Source organism: Camellia sinensis, unplaced genomic scaffold, assembly GCF_055761805.1.
Source record: "Camellia sinensis isolate YWXY unplaced genomic scaffold, ASM5576180v1 Unanchor1, whole genome shotgun sequence".
NCBI classification, from domain to species: Eukaryota; Viridiplantae; Streptophyta; class Magnoliopsida; order Ericales; family Theaceae; genus Camellia; species Camellia sinensis.
This window is the reverse complement of record NW_028128987.1, coordinates 7,016,328-7,040,398: the sequence shown is the minus strand read 5'-3', so window position 1 is coordinate 7,040,398 and position 24,071 is coordinate 7,016,328. Positions and strand designations below refer to the sequence as shown.

General features: G+C 33.0%; 1 protein-coding gene across 1 annotated transcript; it reads left to right on the top strand.

Annotated features, from left to right (window-relative positions):
• Nucleotides 1-4,607: 4,607 nt before the first annotated feature.
• Nucleotides 4,608-18,248, top strand: LOC114295919 (uncharacterized). The gene is made up of 6 exons (XM_082910884.1): nucleotides 4,608-4,795; nucleotides 10,680-10,767; nucleotides 14,909-14,973; nucleotides 17,562-17,630; nucleotides 17,715-17,764; nucleotides 17,914-18,248. Exons 1-6 carry the CDS (start codon nucleotides 4,721-4,723, stop codon nucleotides 18,023-18,025), a joined length of 459 nt encoding a protein of 152 aa, XP_082767010.1. The 5' UTR covers nucleotides 4,608-4,720; the 3' UTR covers nucleotides 18,026-18,248.
• Nucleotides 18,249-24,071: the final 5,823 nt, after the last annotated feature.

Below are 24,071 nucleotides of genomic sequence, written 5' to 3'. Positions count from 1 at the left end.
GTTTGTTTCAGCAGCAACTGCTTTCTCTTGGCCAATATGTTCTTGCATCTTTTCTTTCTGCTGTTGTTTTGCTTCATGAGCACCCTCTTTTTTGTTGTCATTCTTCTTCTCTTTTTCTTCATCGGTACCCTGTGTTGGTTTGGGTACATCAGCAGCAGTTTGTGTCTTGTTTCTTGCATCTTCTTTGGGTTTGGTCATTGGTTGGTATTCAAAATCTGGGTCATGTGCTTGTTTTCTTGATTTTTGTTTGATTCTCTTGACCATGGATCTTTGTTGGGGACTGCCAGTTTTTTTGGTGGACATTTCCTTCAATTGATCTTCTTTTTTACGCAATTCAGCCATGAATTTTTGTTCCATTTCTTGCATTTGTGCTCTCATGGCTGATATGAGCTTGTCCTTGTCGTCCTCTTTGGTTAGTGTTTGTGGTTGGTCATGACCTATAAAAATGTTGGATTGTGTTTTGGTTAGTTTAATGAAATTTTGCAGTATGCTTTAGTATTAGACAATAGTTTACCTTGTGCATGAAATATGTTAGATTTCTCTTGCAGTTCTTTTTGTTGGTTTGTCAGTTCTTGTTCATTGGCTTTTTCTTGTTGGTTTGTTTGCTGTTCTTCTTGTTCTTGTTGTTGGTCTTCTTCTTCATCAAGGTCTTCTTGTTGATCACCTTTTGTTTGTTGTCTTTCTTCTGCTTTGTCATTGTCTTGTTGTTCATCAGGTTCTTCTTCTTTTTCTTGTTGTTGTTGTTGTTGTTGTTGTTCTTCTTCTTCTTCTTCTTCTTCAGTTTCTTCTTCAGTTTCAGTTTCTTCTTCTTCTTCAGTTTCTTCTTCATCAGTTATTTCTTCATCAGTCACTTGATTTTTTTCATCATCACTCTTTTCTTCTTGTTCATCACTTTCTGGTTCTTCTTGTGGTTTTTGCTTTCTTTTTTTTTTTTTTGTTGTTGTTGTTCTTCTTGTTCTGATTGTGATTCTGATTCTGAATGATGTTCTTCTTCGAGAAAGTCATCCTCATCACTATCTAGAAGTCTTCTTTTTTTTTGTTGCTTTTGTTTTCTTTTTTTGCTTATTGTCCTTTTTATGGTCTTGTTTCTTTGCTGAAGAGTCTGTTGATGTGCTTTGATTGATATGCAATAACTGTATTTCTTGTTCAGTTGGGGTTAAAGCACTTTGGTTAACCTGCATTGGAACAATGTGGCATATATCAGTAATACTGTAAATTTGGTCAGTTTCATAAGATGAGTTGTACTGTAAGTAATGTGGGTTAAGTGTCGAAATATGTTTTTTGAAACTGAAAAATGTTACAGTTTCATAACATGAGTGATGTTAAAGAAGTGTGTGCTTTGAAACTGAAAATTTTCACAGTTTCATAATATGATTTGTACTACAATGAATATGAAAGGAGTGTTGAATAGATTTGTACTATGATAGTATAGAAGAGTTTGAATACCTTTTCAAAGTGAGCAAGGCTAATGTGTTTTCACTTGGAGTACATTTTGCCAAGGTTCCATTTCATAAACCTTGGGAAGCCTTCTTTGTTGGATGGTCGGAAGAGTTTACTATGCTCACAGTACCAGTACTGTAAAAAAAAAAAAAAAGTTGAAATATGTTAGATAGTTAGAAATAGGTGGATGTCTGATATTTTTGTGAGAGGTAGTTGAGTAATGTGTTTACCAAGAGTAACATGACGCATCCAGTGACATGCCTTGGGTTGTTGTTTGCATTTGTCATTGAATTCATCAGTGTGTCTTTTATTGCCTCAACCCAATTGTACTTCTTGATGTTGTTGAGATTGTCAACATAGTTGAGGAAACTCCAACTGAGTGTATGGCCTGTTGTGGGCATGAGAAGTTTCAAGCACAAGTAAAGGGTGATTACCCTTGCAAGATCTTGACGATCATTGGTTGATTTTCCTTTTTTTGTTCGTTGAAACATTTTGGTCAAAGACTTGCCATCCAATCTCTTGACTGATTTGCATCTTCGTTTGTAAAATGGAAGCTCAAAATCCATTGGTCTTGCATAGGATTTGGTGGTGATGCTGTCTTCTCCACAGTCGATACCAAAAATGAGCTTGACATCATTGCTTCTGAGTTTCATTTCCTTTTTGCCAAATACAAATGATCTTTTTCTTTTGTTGTAGAGTGTTGTCATTTTTGCTACAATGGAATTGTAGCATCTGCACCAAGAGGCCTTCAGTTGTGTTGAGGAGAGAGCATTTATAAGGGGCCAAAAAGGGGTTTTTTGCAGCTTTGTCTGTTGGGCTTTTGTGAATTTGACCCCCTTCAACAGTTTGATTATCGTTCCGATGTTGGAACGATAATTAAATTGTTGGACTCTCTTTGCAGGAACTGCTGCTTTTTTTTCTTTTGATGCCTTCGTTTTTGTTTTGGGAGTTGATTGGCTTTCTTAGAGCTTTCTTTTTTTGGTTGGAGGAGCTTCTTGGTTTTTTGTTGGCTTTCTTTTGTTTGTTTTTGTTGTGGTTGGTGTTTGTTGGGTGGGTGGGGTCTGTGGTGTAGTTCTTGGGCTTTTTCTTGTAGGTGGTGTGGTTGTTTTGTGGGTTTTTTGGTGGGGTCTGTTGGGTTTGGTTGTTTTTGGGTGTGGTGGTTTGGTTTTTTGTGGATGGGGAGATGGTAGTGGCATTATAGTGGATACATGAGATGGACTTTCAAAAGGGGAGATGGTTAAATCCCTGATTGGATTTGTGGGCATATAGGTTTGTTTCTTCCAATATCTTCCAACAGCTATTTCTGAAAAAATGAAAGTGACAGCAGGGTATGAGTAATATAGTGACAAAACTGTATAATTTTGAAGTTTTATATGCAGTTTAATATGAAGTTATATGTATTTTGTTGGGAACAGTTACGAAACTGTATAATTTGACAGTTTGATTTGCACTTTATAATAAGTTAGCTATTTGTTTTGAGTAGTGGTTAAACTGTGTAATTTTGCAGTTTCATTTGCAGTTTGAATAAATTTAGATATGTTACTTGTATAGTGATGAAATGAAACACTATGATGTTGCAATTTTTATAAGGAAACAGTATGAACAATAGGAACAGCCCATTGTATTTTGTAAAAAGCAACAATAACAATAAGAAGATTAAAAATTCAAAAATAAGAATAAGAGAAGCCAATATTGAACAACAAGAATAAGAATAAGGTGTTGAATGTGTAAAAACAGGGATTTATGTGTAAAAACAGTGTTTAGAATGTTGAAAAACAGGGGACTATATATAAAAGAGGGTTTATACATTTGGAAGCATGTAAAATGTGTATATACGAAATATGAAAGAATGATGTACAAATGTGAATGAAAAATAATGAATAGGTGAAGAGAGATGTTACTTTTTTTCCCCATTTTTGTGAATCGGAAGTTAGGAACTATGAAATCTCTTCAGAGTGGTGATGGTTCTTCGTGTTGTTGAGAGTCGCTGATTGGAGAATATGAACGACTTGGTGTTGTGTTGAAGATGAACGGTTTGGTTTTGTGGTTAGGGTAGGGTTTCAGAGGGAATGGAGTCGAACGGAGGAGAGATGGAGGATTGAGAATGCGATTTCGAGCGGCGGAGATGTAACAGTGTACTGATCAGACTGAGATGATTGTGGGTGATGAAGATGAACGGTTACGTTTTCTGGTTAGGGTTAGGGTTTCAGAGGGGATGGAGTTGAACGGAAGAGAGATGGAGGACTGAGGAGTCGATTTCGAGCGGCGGAGACGTGACAGTGTACTGATCGGACTGAGATGATGGGGACGTGGGAGATGGTTGCGCGCGTGTAAATTGGATGATATATTGTGGGTATTTTCGTCTTATTGTTAATTTGAGGACTTAATGAAGTTAGGGGTGAGCATGGTCCGGATTGGATCGGATTGGGATAAAACCAGGACCAATCCGTTATCTACGGTTCCTAAAAAATTGGAACCAATCCAATCCGTTTAAATCATGGAACCAATCCGAACCAATCCATTTAAATACGGATTGGATCGGTTTAGGACCACGGATTCACATAATTAAATAACAAATATATATTTATAACACTTTAATTTTATAAAAATATAAACATAGCGCTATATTAGTTCCACAATAGCAACATATTTTTCTATAATAGCGACATACTATTCTAAAATGTAAACAACCATAAGAAAATTTGGTTTTACTATAAGTATTTAAACCATTACAAATTAAAACTAAAAACCAACAAATAAGAGTAATAAAAGAAAATATTATACGGTTTTAGGTTTGAGTTTAGATTTTATATAGAATTAAGAGAAGATACTATGGGGGAGGATGTATAATAAAAATATAAACTATTTGTATACGGTTCGGATCGGTTCCAATCCGGAACCGTGGGATTCAATCCGGAACCAATCCGTAGATTACGGATTTTTAATTCTTCAATCCAGAACCGAACCACGGATTCAAAAAACCAATCCAAACCTATCGGATTGGACTGGACTGGATCGGATTACGGATTTCACGGATCACTTGCTCAGCCCTAAATGAAGTATTAAATTTGTTTTGAGTCTAAATGAGGTATGATATGTTGGGCTTGGACCTTTGGGTCAGACGCCCAAAAAAAATTAAAAGTAAATGGGCCAACCCGGCCTAAACTGTTTGATAACGGGGTTAGAATCCAGTTGACCCGTTTTAATCAGTTATGGGTCGTCCGACTCATTCGTAGGTTGTGGAGTGTGTACTCTCTCTCTCTCTCTCTCTCAAGCAGGGATGGGGGCGGAGGCGAACGCGGCAGAGCAGACTCCAGTGGAAACGACACCGGAGAACGTCGAGGCCTTGCTTGAGGTACGATCACTCATCGGCTTTATATATATATATATATATATCTGTGTCTTTGTTTCTTATATGCTGTGGTTCATGATATGGGTTTCTTGTGATTTTTGGTGGGAACTTAAATTTGAGGGCTAAGGTTAATTATATCTGTTTGGTTGTTGAGAAAATGGAGGAAAAAGGAAAAGAAAGGAAAGTTATGTTCTTAAGCTTTGTGATGTTTTATAACATGAATAGAAAAACTCAACTATGTGAATGCCCAGACTATGATGGAGGTTTTAGTGAGCAATGGTCCCAATTGGTGAAAAAATTAACTTAACCCAATTAACAATCTTCGTGGTATAGCAGGTGAGAAAAGAAATGGAATGATTGCGGTGTCTTGGTGAGAAAAGGAAAGAAAAAAATTGATTATATATATTTCTTTCTTTATCATGTTTGAATGGGTAAAAAAACAAGGCAGGTAAGAGAGGGATATGAGTGAGATTTTTATTTTATTTTTTGGTGTGTGTATTTTAATGTATTTTAACGGGGCAATCTCGGTATTGTGAAAACTATATAACCAATTAGTTTGTTTCTCATCACATGTCACCACTTCTAGTGTGAAATGAAATAGGCAAAATACGTGAGTTCTCCTTTCAAATAATTTCCCTTCATTTCTCATCTAATCTAAAACCAAACATGAGAAGAAATTCTCTTTATCTTCATTTCTAACCAAATTACCCCACCTGAACATACTGTAACTGATTGATTGATTAGTTACCTTTGAACTTACTATGTCAATCATCATGTATTTGCAAAAAACAGTTGTCTCTGAAAAATGATCAAGCTTCTCATTTATTGGGTACCAATAAGCTAGACATTAAATTTTTCATTGCAAATCTAAGTTTTAATGCATTGTATAATGCTTGAAGGTACAAGTTTAGGATATTCTTCTCTCTCTCTCTCTCTCTCTAAGTTGTGTATGCCAAGGGAAGTTGCAGGGAGTGGTGGAAGTGTTGCATCTTGTAGGAAGTATGCTGAGTTATATTGCACCAAAAGTACTTCAATAGGGGCATGAATAACCTTAAATAGAGACCTAGTGCAAATCTTGACCCCTCTAGTGTTTTATTTTTTGAATTTGGAGGTATTTCTTTTTATTTTCTGCTTGTAATTGTAAACCTTGATGGTGCTGTCATAGTCCCTAGATTTTGCTTCTTGTGTTGTTTTGGTCATAACACTTTTAATTGGTTCAATTTTGATCCTGAATTTATAACTTTGTCTCAATTTGGTATAGTTGATTACAACTATTATCATTTTTTAGTTAAAAATACACACATAAGCGGAATGTATTATGCTTTTAGGGGCAAAATTGTAAATTTGCTCAACTCAACAAGTTAGCTTCAACCAACTCAATGATCATTTTCCATCAAAAACCTTAACTCCTTGTATACTTTCTCAACTCAATAAGTTAATCTCAACCAACTTAATAATCATTTTCCATCAAAAACTTTAACGTTATTATCAATTGAATAAACTTTATACAAAATCTAAAATTAAGAGTCAAAATCAAACTAATTGAAATTGAGAAATTTGGTCAAAGGCCTCTCTTATAATAAAATTTTTATGCATTAATGACAAATACAAAAATTTTTTCCTTGAAAAGTCCACCACACATCATTATTACTAAAATATCCTTAGTGAGTAATTTAATATTTTAAACTTTAAAATGATATAACTTTTAATTTAGCTATTGCTTTTTGATAAAATTAGTATTGTTAAAATTCTCTCATCAAGATCTATCAAATAAGATCTATGTTGGCCATGAAATTCTTTAAAAAAGAATAATAAAATTTTTACCATCGAAATTAACGTCAACAGTGAAATTTTAGTGTTTAAATAGTAAAATACCATTATCATCACTAAACACCATAGTCACTATAATTGTTACCGTCACGAGTAACAATATTGAGTAAAAAAAATTATTAAAACAATGAAATGATAATGTTAACAGGGTAAAATTTTATTGTTACTTTAAAACAAAGTCAGCAAACAAAAAACAGGTAGCAAACCAGAGTAAAATTTTACTATCACTTTAAAATAGAGCATATCAGCCAATAAAACATAAGCCACATATTACTAAAGTAAACAAAAGTAAAATTAATATAACAACAAACAAAAACTTCGTTATTCAATTAGACTCAATAAAAATAATCATAACAAACGAAATACACATTGTTCAATCTTCAATCTCACAAAAAAAAAAAAAAAATTTAACAATTATTCACTATTTCATTCAAAGAAGCAAACGAAATACATATTTTTTGTATGGCTCAATTGCAAGTTTTGATCGAAACAATCATTGAAATACAATAAATAAGGTTCGAAATATAGCAATTATCGAAGTTGTACGACTCGATTGTGGTGCCATCTCTTGCAATCTTGTAGGAATTTTCAACTTGGAAATATTGATGATAATATATATAGATGAAAGAGAGAGAGAGAGAGAGAGAGAGAGAGAGAGAGTAAATATTGAAGACATGTTTTTTTTTATGTCCGTAATCCATGATAAATAAATTTTGAAGGGCTTTATGCATTAGAAAATATTTACTTATCCTTTTAATACTACACAATTATGTTAAGAGACTTTTGACTAAATTTCTCATTGAAATTACATGGACCAAAATGATATAAAAACCAAAGCATAGGGATTACTAACATGATTTACTTATTAAATTTTGTGCAGATTTTCTTGATTTTATTTATTATTTTTTTATGAATTTATGAACATCCTACTATTGACTAGAATGTTTGTCCAACGATTGATGTTTTCATGCATGATAGAACTGTTGGAGCAATTCTTAAACTTATGGTTGTCCTACAATAGATGCATGGGTATATACGGGTCCATAACTCCTATGTGGCATGCTGCATCATTGCCACACCATCGTTGCCTCAAGTTGACCATCTAGCCTTCACCTTTGGATGTTTCTTTCAATATTTTGAAACATCATCATCTTTCATGAATGGAACTGCTGCTAATCTCCTACAAAACCATATTATGCCAAGCAATGCTTTTTCTCTTCGTCAACATATGCATCTCCCCATCTCAAAATTTCTATGTTATTTTATTATTATTATTATTTTATATATAAAATAAAATAATATGGAACCATGCATTCTTCTTTACTATACTTATTTGTCATCCTTAGTCTGCATGAATAGGGTTCACAAGTCTTAAGGCTTTTGATGCCTTTTGCACTTGCACATTGAAGAACTAAAATTAGGTGTTTTCACTGGAAGTTGTTTCTCAAAGTGCATGTCTAACCTCCAACTTTCCTTGAGTATGATATTTCTTTCCAAATTTTACATGTGCCTCACACTAATTAAAACACTTATTTTTACTAATTCAAAAGATGTGGCATATGTGCATATTCTAGCTTTATATGATAGATCTTGTTAAAAGAATCTTACTTCTTAATATCTTTCACTTCTTTTCGTTTCTTTTCATCCCCCACCCTTTTTTAATTCTTGCTTCATTATTTCTCTCCACATTGCTTGCACATTGTATACTTATTTAAATTTTTTTAAATATTATGTAATTTTTCTAATAATAGATGTAATTTTCGTGAAATCTCCATATATTATGATATCTTTCATATCTTTTGATATATAACCTTATCGTCAATAGAATGTCATATATTCTTAGGCATATTAATTTGAAATTTGTTCAAATTTAGCATGGAAGGTACCAACACTAAAAAGAATGCATTATTTACAAGTTATATAACAATAGAGGAAGAGAAGAAAAGAGAAGAGAGAGAAACAATAAACGGCTTATTAGGAGAAACCCAAGAATTAGGGTTTGCTCTCCACCATGACCTACTTTTCCTGCCAAAATCATAGCCCCCACCGTTGCGACCCACCACCCCTGTAACCCCTCACTGCTGTGACCACTGCTACAACCCTCATCCATCGCGACCCCCAACTCGCACATGGTTTTAGCCAGCGGTGAAGAAGGAGGAGGAGGAAGGCAGGGAGGTGCGAGGGGGTGGTATTAGGAAAGGATGAGGGGCAACGGGGCTAGGGAGGGGGCGGCGTCGACACTAAAGCCAAAGCTGGAGGCGCAGCAGTGGGTGGTAGGTTGCAGAAGCGGTGGCTGGTGGTGGTGTGTAGGTTTGTATTGAGAAATTCGGGTTTAGGATTTTCTCTAAAAAGTAATTTGACTGAGGGACACAATTGTAATTAAAAAAAAGTGAGAGTGGGGGGTACTGATAAAATGAGTGTGTGCAAATAGAATTACCTTATGTATTTATATTACAATGGTGCAATTTACATAATTATCTCTAAACACAACTCCTAATGACATTCAATCTGCCTATTCATTGTTTTCCCATCAAATCCGCATACAGGTTTAGCATTGGTTTCACAAATGATTGACAGAAGTTGAGCCAAGTTCAGGGGTGTCAATGTTACAATAAGTTCTTTAGTTGAATAGTATCATTAGTGTATCAACAAGTTTGGAGGAGGTGATTATAAAGGAGGGATTGTGGTTAATTAGTGGTCATAAGAAGATAGAATTGGAGGAAAAGTGGAAGAAGCTCAAAGTGGAGGAAGTTTGAGTTTTACTTGAAGTGGGTGGAATTGATCCGCGAGCAGGCAAAACTAGTACTGGAAGCACAAATCACATGGTCTCCATAGATCTTGATATCTTCCATAGCTACTTATATATGATCTTATCTTCAATAGAATGTCATATGTTCTTATGCATATTAATTGAAAATTGGTTCAAATTTAGCATGGAAAGTACCAACACTAAAAATAATGCATTACTTAAAAGTTATACAATAATAGAGGAAAAGAAGCGAAGAGAATAGAAGAAGAAGAAACATTATACAGCTTATTGAGAGAGACCCAAGAATTAAGGTTTACTCTCATATAAGCACATGTATTTATATAAAAATGGTCCAAAGTACATAATTACCCTAAACACATAACACCTAACAACATTCAATCTGTCTATTCATTGCTTTCCTATCAAATTCTCGTACAGGAATAGCATAAGTTTCACAAATGATGACAGAAGTTGAGCCAGGTTCAGGGTTGTCAATGTTATTGTCAGTTCTTCAGTTTAATAGTATTATTGGTGTATTGTCAAGTTTGGAGGAGGTGATTATAAAGGAGAGATTGCACTTAATTAGTGGTCTAAGAAGATAGAATTTGAGGAAAAATGGAAGAAGCCGAAAGTGGTGGAAGTTGAGCTTTACTTGAAGCGGGTGGAATTGATTCAGGAACAGGCAAAATTAGTATTGGAAGCACAAATCTTGAGATCTTTACATATCCTGATATCTTCCTCTTTTTATATATAATCTTATCTTCAATAGAATGTCATATATTCTGGTGCATATTAATCTGAAATTGGTTTGAATTTAGTACAGAAAGTACCAACACTAAAAGGAATGCATTACTGAAATATTCTACAATAATAGAGGAAGAGAAGAGAAGAAAAAGAAACAATATACGGCTTAATAAGGGAAACCCAAGAATTAGGGCTTACTCTCATAAACACAAGTATTTATATTACAATGGTCCAAAGCACATAATTACCCCCTAAACACATAACACCTAACAACATTCAATCTGTCTGTTCTCCTTGATGGAGAAACTTAAAGCAAAAAATTTAATTTTAGAAGTGAACCTCCATGTCATACATTTGGATCATGTACAACTGAGGTTTAATTTACTGTGGCTGACGTACCAGAACCATTGTTACTAATATGCTTATCACACCCTATCTCCAGTCTAAAGTTTTTGGACTATTGTTTCCAAGTAAAACATTTTGGTTACGTCTATTGGCTGCTAACTGTTCCATTAGTCAGTTAGTTAACTTGAATTATGTTATATTTTATTTTTTGTTTTATAGGCTGCCAGATATGACGATATTGATGATGTCACGAACTTAGCTTCTGCTGGCATTTCTCTTGATTCCAAGGATTCACAGGGCCGAACAGGTTATTACCTGCGACATATAATGCACATTTTTGCCTATTTGCTTCGTGATGGTGTATTTTTTTTTTTTCATACTTTTTCATGCTATTTTATTTTTCATACTTCTTAAAATGTTTGGATTGTTGATTTGTTGTTTCATTAGCTACTATTAACTTCCTTATGCTGTAAGAAGGTCTAGTCAATTGTTTAGTTGTTTGTTTGACTAAAAATCATGATGTAGGAATTTATTTATTTTTGTTGCAGTATATCAAATAAAATAAGTCATTGCATATCCTTTAGCTTGATTGATTGAAATGAAAGATCTGGAAAGCTATTATGAGCTAAGTAACATTGATATAGGTTAATTGGTCAACTTTACTTGAGTGGTACAGTTTTAAGATAAGAAACACTTATCCAAAAAAAGGTGGTTAAAAGCATAAATAAAAAAAGCTGTAGCTCATTTCATTTGTTGATTGGGCTTATTGGTCAAATTCTCTCTCAGCTCGCTTATTGAATTGCTCATTCTATAAGCATTTGTAGATGACATGTACGACTTATTCTTCAGTTTTTCCTTCTAGCTCTAGCAATTAGATTTGCATGTGTTCTTGTGCACATTGTAGTTTTTAAATTGTGTTAATAGAGCATGAATAGACAAAATGAAAAAAGAAGAAGAACAAAACTATGTTTTTGATGGTTACAACCATAGTCATGGTTTCTTGTATTTCTGATATGTGTATTGCATTTTCTGACTACCTTCTAAGATAACTTTCAAGTAATCAATCACCTCCTTGGAGATGTTATCTCTTCCTCCTCTGTTACCCCAATGATTAACAGCTATTCAGTTGATACCGCCAAGTGAGAGATGGGATTTTGGATCCATCAACAGTGGGTATGAAGTTAATGATTTCCTGCTCTTTTTCTCTGTTGATTATGGTGTTTGGTTCGAGTACAATTTTGTGTTCAAGTATATCGTCTAATTTGGATATTAGGCTTAATAAAAATTTCCCTTTAGGTGTCAGATTGTTAGGCACAGTTATTAGAAGCTTGTTTAGGTGTGACGCACACTTGAGGTGCGTCAACAACACCCTTGAGGCAAGGTGACTTTAATGAAGTTGTAACCAAGGTGCTTGAGGCACATGAGGCGCAATGATGCTCGTGCTACTTTTAATTGTGTTTGATTTGTTAAAGACGTGAGATCAACCTTTCAATCTAATGAAACTCATTATAATTTTGTGTTATGCATCCTATCAAAGGCCCCCCAAATAAATATATAGGCTGTTTGGCGGAACTTTGCAAAGGGCTTTTGAAACCCAAAAGTCCTTCCATAGACAAATTTTTTGTTCGGTAAAAATTTCAAAATGAACTGGTACGGGAAGTGCAGCCTCCAAAAGTCCATTTAACAGAAGCTTGCAAGACTGCCTCTTGAAATCACTTCTCGCAAAGTGATTGCAACACTTAATGATAATAATTGAAATCTCCATTTTGCCCTAATTACGAGCCCAGGATTTCATGAATAGAAATTTATAGTTGGAGATTTTTGGAAAACAACTTTAAAACTAAAATAAGGGATGGAGATTCAACACTTTTATAATGTGCACCTACCGAACACAATTTATTATTCTGTGTCTTTTTTTGAAGGACTTCAAGTGAAGTCCATTCTAAAACAATCCTTTGTGAAGAAGTTCTGCCAAACAAGTCCATAGAGCCTCAACCCCAGTCAACGTGTGCCCCCCCTCCTCTCTCCCTTTTTTTGTGTTTAGTTCTTTAATTACTTAATTTGCTTAACTGCTGGGTTGTATAATTTTTTAACTACTTTTAATTGTTTGAGTGCTCAATTTGAATTTGCTTCAGTTGAAATTGTGCATGGTCCAAGTTATCAAGCTTGACATAATGTGTTGGGTACTAAGTGTTAGGAATTGACTCTTCCTAACCAGGATCTATGAGACACGAAATAACAAACAAGAAAGATAAAACAAATTGAAGAAATCACACACACACAAAAACACAAGGATTTATGTGATTCATCCCAAAATAGGGCTACGTCCATGGTTGTTGCGGTTTTCACTATGATCAAAAAACAATACAACTCTCTTGCAGAAAAGAGGCGTTCCCTTCGTCTATTTATAAGTATAAAATTAGGGCAATGCGGAAGCAATAGAAAAGAGGCGCCCCCTAGACCCCCCTCCCCTTGCCCATTGGACCCAGGGCCCATTGAACAATAGTTATCAAGGTCTACAAGACCCAACAGTAAGAAGCTCATGTAAAAATATAATATTTACTAGGTTAGTATTTTGTTATTAAACATAATACTCATAAAAAACTGTGCAATATTTATAATATGAGCCTCATTTTGATGGAGTCTGTGCCTCACCCTGCTACCATAGGAGATATTGACACCTCACCTTAAATAACATTTTGGTTTGACAACCCAAGTGCATGGTGTTTTGGTGTGAGCGAAAGGAAATGATGAAGTTGAGATGGATGAGAGTAAGGAGTCGTTTGATAAAATTGAAAATAAAGTACTAAGAAATTTATTGCTGAAATAAATGTGCGGAAATATTTTACTACCGACTCTTTAAATTTAGATGTTAATAATGATTAATGTTTTAGTTAATATTAGAATTTTTAACCATATTTCACTTTGGTGTGGTCAACATTATTGTTAAGCAGGTTAGCTAACATCAAAATTATGACCCTTGAAAGCCACGATTTAAGATTTACTTGGAAGATGATTATGTGTTATCATCAAGCACACCTAATGGAGAGTCGCTCAAAATGTTTTAAACTAAACACATAAAAGGAGTTATCAAAAAATCCCCAAGCATGATCAATGAAGACCAGAGCTTCTAAATCTAGATTGGATAATTGGAAAAATTAGAAGAACTAATTTGATACATGCCACTTAATATAATGATTTCAAATGTTGGGAGTTACAAGCGAAATGGAAGACCAAAGCTTCAATGATACGAGTAACGAAAGTGATAGACAAAGATGAAGAGAATGAGAATAAGACGTAAGAAGAATGTCAAGAGGAAGGGCACATAAAGATAGTCAAAGACAAAGAGAATAAGACATTAGAAGAATGTCAAGAGGAAGTGCACAAAAGGTCTTCCATATCTCTAAAGTATAGATGAAACATGAGCCCGAGAAGAATAGAGATAGAGGCCAAAGGTCTTGAAATGCTTATCTGAAAAGTGGAGAGTGCTTATCTGAGTTGATCCAGTGGTGTACATCATGTAGAGACATCTGTTATACAGAATCTATTTCTCTAGTAGGACAGTAATATCTTTTGAAACATCAGGGACTACATTGCTTTATCTTATAAACTTGCCAAGAAAAGTTTTTTATGGATTTTCCCTTGAGCACCTTCCAGTTGAAACATACTTTTTTTTTTAATACTGTGGCAAAGGATCAAAACCATCTTGGCCAATCTTGTTTTCAATTAGCTCTACTTCTTAACTTTTTGTAAATGGATTATTTTCTTTGCATATTATTACATGCTTTTTACTACTCTTTAGTCTTGAGACTTTTGACATTCTTTTTCTATACATTCATATTTTCTAAATATTTCTTACTTACCATGGGCTACTTTTATAGTCTCCACACAAACACTTACAAAAGCAATTCTTCAATTTATCCATCTGGTTTTTTTGAGGAACTTTTTAATCAAATTCTGAATGTTTTACTCATAATGCGCTCAAGTAGATGTTGCTTGACTTCAACTTTCATTAAATTATGACTTTAATGAAATTATGGTTTTCATGATATGGACCTTTTCTGTAGGATTCGACCCCAAATGAAGTTCATACTTCTTTAGTATGTGTTATGATTTTCATTTTGGACTAATTGGATATCCCTAAAATTTTATTGTCCCAAAAGTGCCTAATCTCAGTACTGGAAAACTTGATAGCCTAACCTGGTACAACAGAACAGATTTATTTATGGTCCTATCATTGGACCTAAAGAGTGTTGTTGTGTTGATAATTTCATGGTTTCCATCTTTAATTTTATTTTTTTGATTAGCAACAAGAAATAATATTATCAAAATAGATAAGAGTACAAATGCGGATACAAAGGAGGACAAGTTCTCCCTGAAGTAACAGAAAAATACTGCTACTTCCATCTGTATTTAATTTAGCTTATTTTGCTGACTTATGCTTGCAGCACTTCATATGGCTTCGGCAAATGGGCATCTTGACATTGTGGACTATCTTATCAGAAATGGAGTGGTGAGGGAGCCATTTCATCAGAGTATTATTTGATTTTTTCTTGTTTATATGATTTAATTGATTGATATTTAAGTGGCGTTATTTTAAATGATTTGTATTGGCATGCTTTATCTATCTTAGTAAACACTCGTCTAAACCAACATGTCCGACACGACAGGGACACGTGGTGTCAATTTTTTTAATTATTATTTTTTTGTGGTCATGTTGGTAATTCATGGACGCCAACATGTCTGACACAACGTGGCCATGTGGTGTCAATTTTTTTAATTATTATTTTTTTTGTAGGCCATTTTTGGTACTTCATGGACGCATGTGTCTTTTGCTTAGACATGTTTTGGGACACCTTTGTAGCATTATTTTTTTTTTTTAGAAAGATGATTTGGGGTCAAAGTAAAATATATGGAAATAAATAGGGGGAAAAAATTATATTCATATACATAGTAAACAAAAATATTTAGCAAACAAAAATATGATAAATTATATATATATATATATATATAATATGGGAAATCCTATGGTACCATATGCACCCTATCACAAATTGGCATAACTTTATTACAAAATTTCAGAATATCAACCACAAAATACGTAACCTCGTTGAAAATTGGCCTAACAAAAAATGTCGTAACCAAGCCAAAAACTTTTGTTACATGAACCACAAAATTTTGGACATTTTGTTAGGCTAATTTGTAGTGAGATTACGTATTTTGTAATTGATGTTATGTTGTAGTAAACTACCATTTATGGTAGGGCGGGTGTGTACCATAGGATTTCCTATAATATATATATATATATTCTTGTATTCCCAGTGTATCCATTGTGAGAATATTAGATTAGATTTATATATATATATATATATATATCTCTTAGAATATATGCACAATGTACACTACCATATATATATAAACCTAACCTAATATTCTCACATCCATAACCTAAATTTTTTAGAATTACCTTGTCTTGTGTCTGTGCCTGTGTTCGTGTTTGTGCTTCTTAGACACTCTTTATAGTTTTATGTACAACTATCATAATGATATGTTTTTTATACCATTTCATATGGCTATCAGATTTGTTAACGTATTTTGAAGAAAATGAGTGAAATGGGATTGGATATCCAACTGATGTCAGACATGTTTATGCTGGCTCTTAATTTGTGGTATAGACTAAAAAATCTTGCAACCTCTGTCATGTTGCTTGAATAAAATATGGTTTCATATATAAGAAAATTTTTGTTGTGTTGAAAATCAAGTATCATGAGCAAATACAATGTGACATATGTTCTTTACGAGAGTTGAGAATTCTCGAGGATAGAGTAAGTTATGAGCTGGCTATGGCGTCCTTTTAGTGTTCTCTAAGAGAAAAAGATGAGAAGGAAAAGAGAAGAGAGAAGATAGAGATACAACAAACAACTAATGAAAGAGAGCCGGAAATTAGGGTTCTCTCCCATAACACACATTAATATTAGAATGGTCCAAAGTACATAAATATCCCTCAAGCTACTAAGAAGCATAAGCACCTAAGAAGCATGGACATGGAACTGGGACACAGTGATTTCAAAAAATGGAGTCATGGACATGACAATAAATTTTATTATTATTTCATATATTTTCATTTGTTATGTAGATTAATATTACATTCACAATCAATCAAAATTAACAAAAATTAATACTAATTCAAATTATAATAATAAAAAACTCTCTTTTAAGTTGACTCTTATTGTTATGTTTTTTTTATGGTTAATATATTGATTATTTAAATCCAAGTACAAAGTAAGAAACATTTAATATTCATCAAAAGTACTAAAGAATATGAGAAAAACCTCATTGTCGTGTTCTTGCGTGTCCCATACGTGTCCCTGCCGTGTTCGACAGCATTACAACACCTATTTTGGAATGTCAATACTTCATAGATAAGCACATAACATAACACTTTTAAGTTGGTGCAACGATATCTCTGATGTCCAACTTGCAAACAATGGATCCTACTACTAAGAGTCGGTCTGACTGTTATGGGTAGTCAAAACGGGATGTCTACAATAGGCAAGGTGATTTTCCATTGATGATGATACCCTTGGTTGTGTTCAAAGGTTATAAGCCAGTTTGCTTTTGTTGTGTGCTTTCTTTGCTAGATTGTAGTTCCCTTGGCCTTGTGAACTAAGGCAGTAAAATTTCATTGAAAAACCATTTTACTGTGCTTCTATAGTTTTTGTTTTCTATAGATTTACAATTTGACAACGGGCAAGAAAATTTAGGCTCCTAAAAATGGAAGAGGGGTTATGCTGTGCCCTTAGGAAACAATACCATTCTAGTAGTTGCTTTATACTCCCCAAGTACTTTGTTATGTTGACCTTTCATAGCAGCCAAATGAATGACAACTGTTTCCCCCCCCCCCCCCCCTCTCTCTCTCTCTCTCTCTCACTGCAGTTTTGACCAGTGGGCATTTATTTCTGAGTCTCATTAGTTTGTTGTCATGAGTAAATTTTTTTCTGGTATTTTAAAAGACAATGTGTCGATATATGTTTTTCAATATATTCTTTTTTTTATCCTCTGCAACTACTAAGATCTCCACCCCACCCCCAACGGAAACAGGACGTTAATGCATCTAATGTGGAGAAGAACACTCCTCTTCATTGGGCTTGCCTCAATGGGCACATTGAAGTAAGAAATGTGTTTCCTCAGGCATTCTACCATTCTTTGTTTCTTCTGCATTTTTGAAATTCAGATAAAACATTACCATTTCAGGTGGTTAAGAATTTGATTTTAGCGGGAGCAAGTGTATCGGTTCTAAACAGGTTAGCTCATGTCTAACCACAGTTACTCTCCTCTCTATCGTTATTGTTGTAATCGTAGTTGTCTTCGTCGTCGTTTGTTCTGTTATTAACTTCGCTTGTGTTTTCCTCGTTTTTACTTGAATCAATTGTGGTGTTTGGGTGATTGATAGCCACGAGCGGACTCCCATGGACGAAGCAGTGAGTAGGGGAAAAATGGACGTTATTGATGCAATTAACACAGCAGTTACACAAGTTGAGCTTAGCAGTGCAAGCGTCTCCTAATATGGGAACTTCAAGAAAAAGAAAACCTGTTAAAAGTGTCTTAAAAGTGTTGAGCAGTTTTTCTCTTACATATTGCAAGCTTGTAGTTGATCAGGTAAGTGATGTTAGTCCAGTAGATGTTGCCTATACAATTTAGATTCACAGAACTCTTTGCTATTTTACTAAATATATATATATATATATATATATATATATATATATTTACGCCGTTTTTCTTGATGAATTCAGGATACAAACATAACATTAATGTCAAGGATAAGAAGGGGTAGGTGCTTTTAAAGGTATTACTTCGATTAAAATAGGTAATTGATAAAAATGTATTACATAGAAAAGAAATGGGTAAATTACAAATACAATTTTTGAGATTTGCTTAAAATACGAATTGTCTCCTATGGTTTGAAAAATTACAAATACCTTGCTGTCATAATTTTTTATTTAATAAAATTAATTGAAAAAGTGAAATTTCTAACTGTTTACTTATACAATAATAAAATTATCTGAATTATTAATGAAATAAAATTTTAACATTATTAAAAATTGTTAATTAATTTGATTTATTAATAAAAAGATCTATTTGTTATGAAATTAGAAATTTTTGGGGTATAATATAATTTTTAAAATTATAAGAGTAATTTATAATTTAAATAAATTTCAAGGTTGTGTTTGTAATTTACTTACAAAAAAATTTATAAATATGTGTGGCTTGGGAAGGTTCAGATACATGCCGTCTTACCTTTGTGTGTCAAGTCACGATGGAATAACTTTATAGCTGCACTAAGGTCCACTCTCAAGAAAAGAAAAGAAAAGAAAAGAAAATGAGAAGAAGAAATTTACAAACCTTTACTAGAGGTTTTGTTCTTTTGTGACTTTGGTTTGTAATGATTTGTATGATTTGATATAAAGTTGTTGAGAATTAAGGTTCTGGTTAGTTACAAAATTCACAAGAAAATGATTTCATTTTTAATAGGCCCCCACATATTTGATGAATTGTGGGGTATGGAATATATTGCTGTAATATTAGTTTTCCAAAGAAGCAAAGCACTTGAGCCACTTAAGTCAACTATTTTGTCTATTATACTACCAATGCAATCATTTCATTTTAGAAAGTTTTGCAATATTTATATGGTATGGGTTAATTTAGGATGTGAGTTGATTTTTTTTTTAAATTTTTAATTATTTTAGTTTGGAATTAAAATAGTTCCGTTTGAGATGAATTTTTTATTTTTTTATAATTTTTATAAGAGAAAAAAACGTAATAATTATAATTTGAATATGATAATTTTTAATTTGAAATTAAAAAAATTATTTTATTTTTTTATTACTAAAATAATCTCAATCCTACCCACCAAACCCACGTGCCAAACGAGCACTATGCATACAATTACAACAATGCTTCCGACTCCCAGTACGAACGACGCCTCAGTGTCACGTGTCGGCCTGTGGTTGGCTGAAAAAAAAAACAATCTTTTTGGCCCAATCACGGACGATTCTCAGCACCCCGAGCTGGGGGTCTAAGTCATTTTTGATACAATTATAAGTTCATTTGGGCACTGAATGGCCTAACCATTATGAGCCCATTATTAAACCTTAAGATCAGTTGTATATATATATATATATATATATTTTATTTTAGGAAAAGAAGTATATTTTTTACACCACATCAATGAAGAAACTTTATAGTTACCGAGAGTTACAAATACGCGCTTTTTTTTTTCTTCTTCTAGACGTGTATTCTCTTATTAATACTTTCCTAGTCTCAAATTGTTTGTCTATTTTTATTATTCTAGACATTTTAAAAAATTGTCTGTATTTTTTAATTTATTTTATCTTGAAAACTTTATGCAAGAACTAGTTAAGATCTTTAGTTTGTGGGAAAAAATTTCTTTTTATTTTAATTTTATAAAAAAAATTGTTTATTGACACAATTAAAGAACTAATTAAGATCTTTTAATTTGTGGGGAAATTTTTGATTTTTTTAAACAGAAATAATATTTATTGACTCAATTAAGGGGGGTGAATATAAAAAATGGACAAACAATTTGGGATAAAGGGAGTAACCTTGAAGGGCAATAAATTTCAAACACAATTGAAATGAGCAATATATGGAATTAATGAGGGGAAAGGAAAACAAGGATTAAAAAAAATAAAAAATTGACAAAATACCTATCTAATTTCTACTCACTAGTAAAGAACACTTGCTGGGTTGACTTAAGTATATTGGACTTTTGTAGATTTGTGTGTTTACTCTAAAAATATCAAAAAGTCTATTGATTTGCTGAGTTATTTGAAATTAATAGATGATTATTTTCCAAATTTATGGATTGTGTTTAGAATACAATTAATTATGCCAGTTACAATTGTTTCTAGAGGAAAAAAAAAATCAAATTTAAAATTGAATAAATCTTACCTATGTCACAACAAAGATTACATGGATTAATAATTTTAGCCATTGAAAAATATTTAGTTGATAAGTTGAATTATACAAGTTTGGTTAGCAATTTTGCAACTAAAAATGTGAAAATGGTGGTGTTTGAGTGAAATTTCGTTACAATTTGTTTTCTTTTTATTTAGTACTTAAGTTTAGATTGTTTTGGATATTTTTTTTATTGTAAACTTTGTTATATATTTAAGTAAATTTTATGTCAAAAAAAGAAAAAAAAAATTGGTGGATAATCTTTTGATTACAATCAATCTATAAAAAAAATTCTTTTGATTACAAATTTTTTTTTTCTTCGTAAACATATAAAAGGCCCCTTATTAAGAGCTCGCTTTGGGCCTAAAAATGTCAAAACCGGCCTTGTTAACAACGCACGAAACTATTATTAGAATCGACAAACTCACTGTCAAGAAAGAAAACAGAAAGCAAAATCCCACCTTTTGTAGTAGTGTCATGGTCTCATCTCATCCCCCATTTCATTTTCTTTCTTTTCTTAACTCTTCCTTTTTTTTTTCTTTTTTTTTTTTTTTTGTAAAAAAAACAAAATTCTTAAATTTAAGTTCTAAACACAGCATTAAAACATTACATTAACAATTTTTTTTAGAAGGAATTTTTTTGTATAAGAAATTTTAGAGCAGAAGCAGATATAATATCTAAGAACTAAAAAACCAAACAATTGCTCTCACTTTCATTTTTTTCTCATTAATTTTGATAAAAACCATGTAATAGTCCAAACCATATGATACATTCACTACAAAAAAAAATTATTTTTTGCGACGGCAAAACGCCGTCGCAAATACCCCAAATGCCGTCTCAAAAGGTTTTTGCGACGGCAAGTGGGGGTTGCAACAAAAGGGGTTGCAAAAGGGTTTTAGCGACGGCAAGTGCCGTCGCCTTTGCTTTTGCGACGGGAAAATTTCTTTTTTGCGACGGCAAATTTCTGTCGCCAATAATGGATGAAAATCTGAGTTTTTTGCGACGGCACAGTATTGCCGTCGCTAAAAGGGTTTTTTGCGACGGCAAAAATACCGTCGCTAAAAGTCTATTTGAGACAGCAACCTGGGCCGTCGCTAATGACTATTGTCGACGGCTATGATACCGTCGCTAAAGGCCTTATTTTGCAATTATATTCCCTACTTTTTGCGATAGTATAAGTGTCGTCGCAAAAAGCCAATATATAAAATTAAAAAAAATTAAAACAAAAAACAAAAAAAAAAACCTGTAATAAAATTATTAAAAATATGAAAATGACCTGTACTAAATGAAAAATAACTATAAAAAAAAACCAATAATTATATAATAATATAAAAAGTCCAATATATAAATAAAAATTCATCCATAATTAAAAAGCAAGTTATATTCTAACATTAATAATTCCATCTTCTAGTCAAATGTAAAGTACCACTGAAACACTACAACATAAAAACAAAGCCAAGGGCAAAAAAAAAAAAAAAAAAAAAGGAAGAAAAAAAGATGTACATAAGATGGTCACTAGCTACATTAATACTAGAATTGCTTTAATTACATATCATATAAGATTAACCCAATCCATGCCATGATTGTAATTGTTTTCTGGCACATAAAAAATATTTCCAAACCCTTCCATCCCAAACTTCCCTAGAAAAAGAGGTGGATCCATGGCTTCCATGGAGAACAATGAAGCCGGGCTGTTGCTTGAAACACCATCGCATCTCTCCAGTAGCCTCTGTATCTCCTTCTTTGCCTCGGAAAGCTGTTCCTTGAGCTTCATTACCTGTAAATTAACCAATAATTTGTTATAAGATTGTGATGGTTACTTGATTTGGTTTCCAAACCTTAAGAGTGGGGAATTATAATAAAAAACCATGAAGTGGTTGGTGGGTGTGAAAATGTAGAGTAATGCTAGACATTTTTTCAATTGTAGAAAATAAAATATGTAGACCAAAGATTCATTAATCTACATCTTACATTTTATTTTTGTGGACATTTTTTCTAGGTTGTGGTTTATCCGGAAAGAGTTTTACTACAAATCTAGAAACCAAATACATGAATGAACATAAAAATATACAGGAATTGACTAGATTTTACAAAATTTATTGGTGCGCCCACTTCTAAAAAATTTGTCTCTCATATAAACCCATCATTCCTGAAGTGGCAAATTGAGTTAATGAAGAGTTCATACCTTAATTCACTGATAAAAAGGCAAACATAATAATTCAGCTGAAGCATCATACAAATGATGTAATAGAAATTATGCAAAATTGCATCAACCCACAATGAAAGAAGATGTCTCAGAGAAACAGAACTTGACAAAATAACAGAACTCTAGGCAAAGCCCACCAATCACAACCTTCTAATTACATCTCTTACTACTATCATTTGACATATAGTATTAGGCAAGTCTATTTGTCAAAATTTTAAAATTTAAAAATGAAAAAAGAAGAGAAGAAAAAAAGTTATTCTGACAAGAATGTGAGGGAGAGTGCTTATTCGCTGATATATGATTACATGACATACATATGCACGATGAGGCCTCCACTGTGGGACAGTATATGAATTATTTTGGGTTCTTGAAAACAATTATGGTTCTAAATACTTTTTCTGTAATAGATAAGTGATGCATCCATCCCTAATGACGTCAAGAAAGACAAAAAATGATATGCTAAGAAATCCGGAGAATTAAAGCTGCGTGATTGTATTTACAAATATAACAAGTTATATTATTAAAACAACACCCCAAGCCACCAAACGAGACACAAACTCAATCACCGAAGAGCTTGAACAACAAATCATATACTAATTCTTAGAAGGACAAGCAATGAATTGATACGATTCTACGATTTGAACTCGAGCAAAACTATGAAAGCAACAAACACCATATTACAGAAACAGAAGCAAAAACACAAACACTTGGCGTAGATGATATCATTTGCAGCATCAAGTCCTCAGATTGAAACCAAAAACTAATTCAATCCCTCAAAACTAATGGAAACAGCAAAGAAAGAAAATTTGAGAGAATTGAAAACAAATACAATGATGTATATGAATTGATTAAGAGAGACTGACCTATTTATGTGGGTTAGAGTTAGATTGTGCTCGAAACCCTCCCAACCCAAAGCAAGCAGCAGAAAAGCCGCTAGTTTCTCGATCATGAATACCATTCAACAAAAGTACCTATAAAGGAAGTAAATGCATTAATACAACATAACAATGTTGAAAACCTTACATAATAAGAGCCACAATAGGTGTTTAATAGCTAGAATCTTCGAATATAATTAATGTCATCCGAACATCAAAGGAATTAAGGGCCTCAATTGAATATTTTCAGCAGAGCCAATCACAAAGGAATTAGTAGATAAGCTTAGATATACAATGCATAATTAGTACAGCAAATAATTTAAATAAGGTGAACATAAGAATATGCCTCTGTTTATTTATGGATTCCAAGTATCTTTGTCAATAATAGTTCCGTTGAATTGATTAACTGATAGATGAACAAATTAAAACATGGAGTAGATAAGCCACCAAACCTCCAGCATGTGATAGGAGTATGACATAGCAAGTAGTAACCATAGAGATTAAAAATCCTTTAAATGACTACCAAGTTTTAATAAGAGAGCAAAGAAGCAC

Coding starts and splice junctions, on each gene's coding strand:
- LOC114295919 (XM_082910884.1), top strand. CDS start 4,721: ATGGGGGCGGAGGCGAACGCGGCAGAGCAGACTCCAGTGGAAACGACA. Junction 14,974..17,561: donor ATCTTATCAGAAATGGAGTG/GTGAGGGAGCCA, acceptor CAACGGAAACAG/GACGTTAATGCATCTAATGT. Junction 17,631..17,714: donor GCCTCAATGGGCACATTGAA/GTAAGAAATGTG, acceptor TTACCATTTCAG/GTGGTTAAGAATTTGATTTT.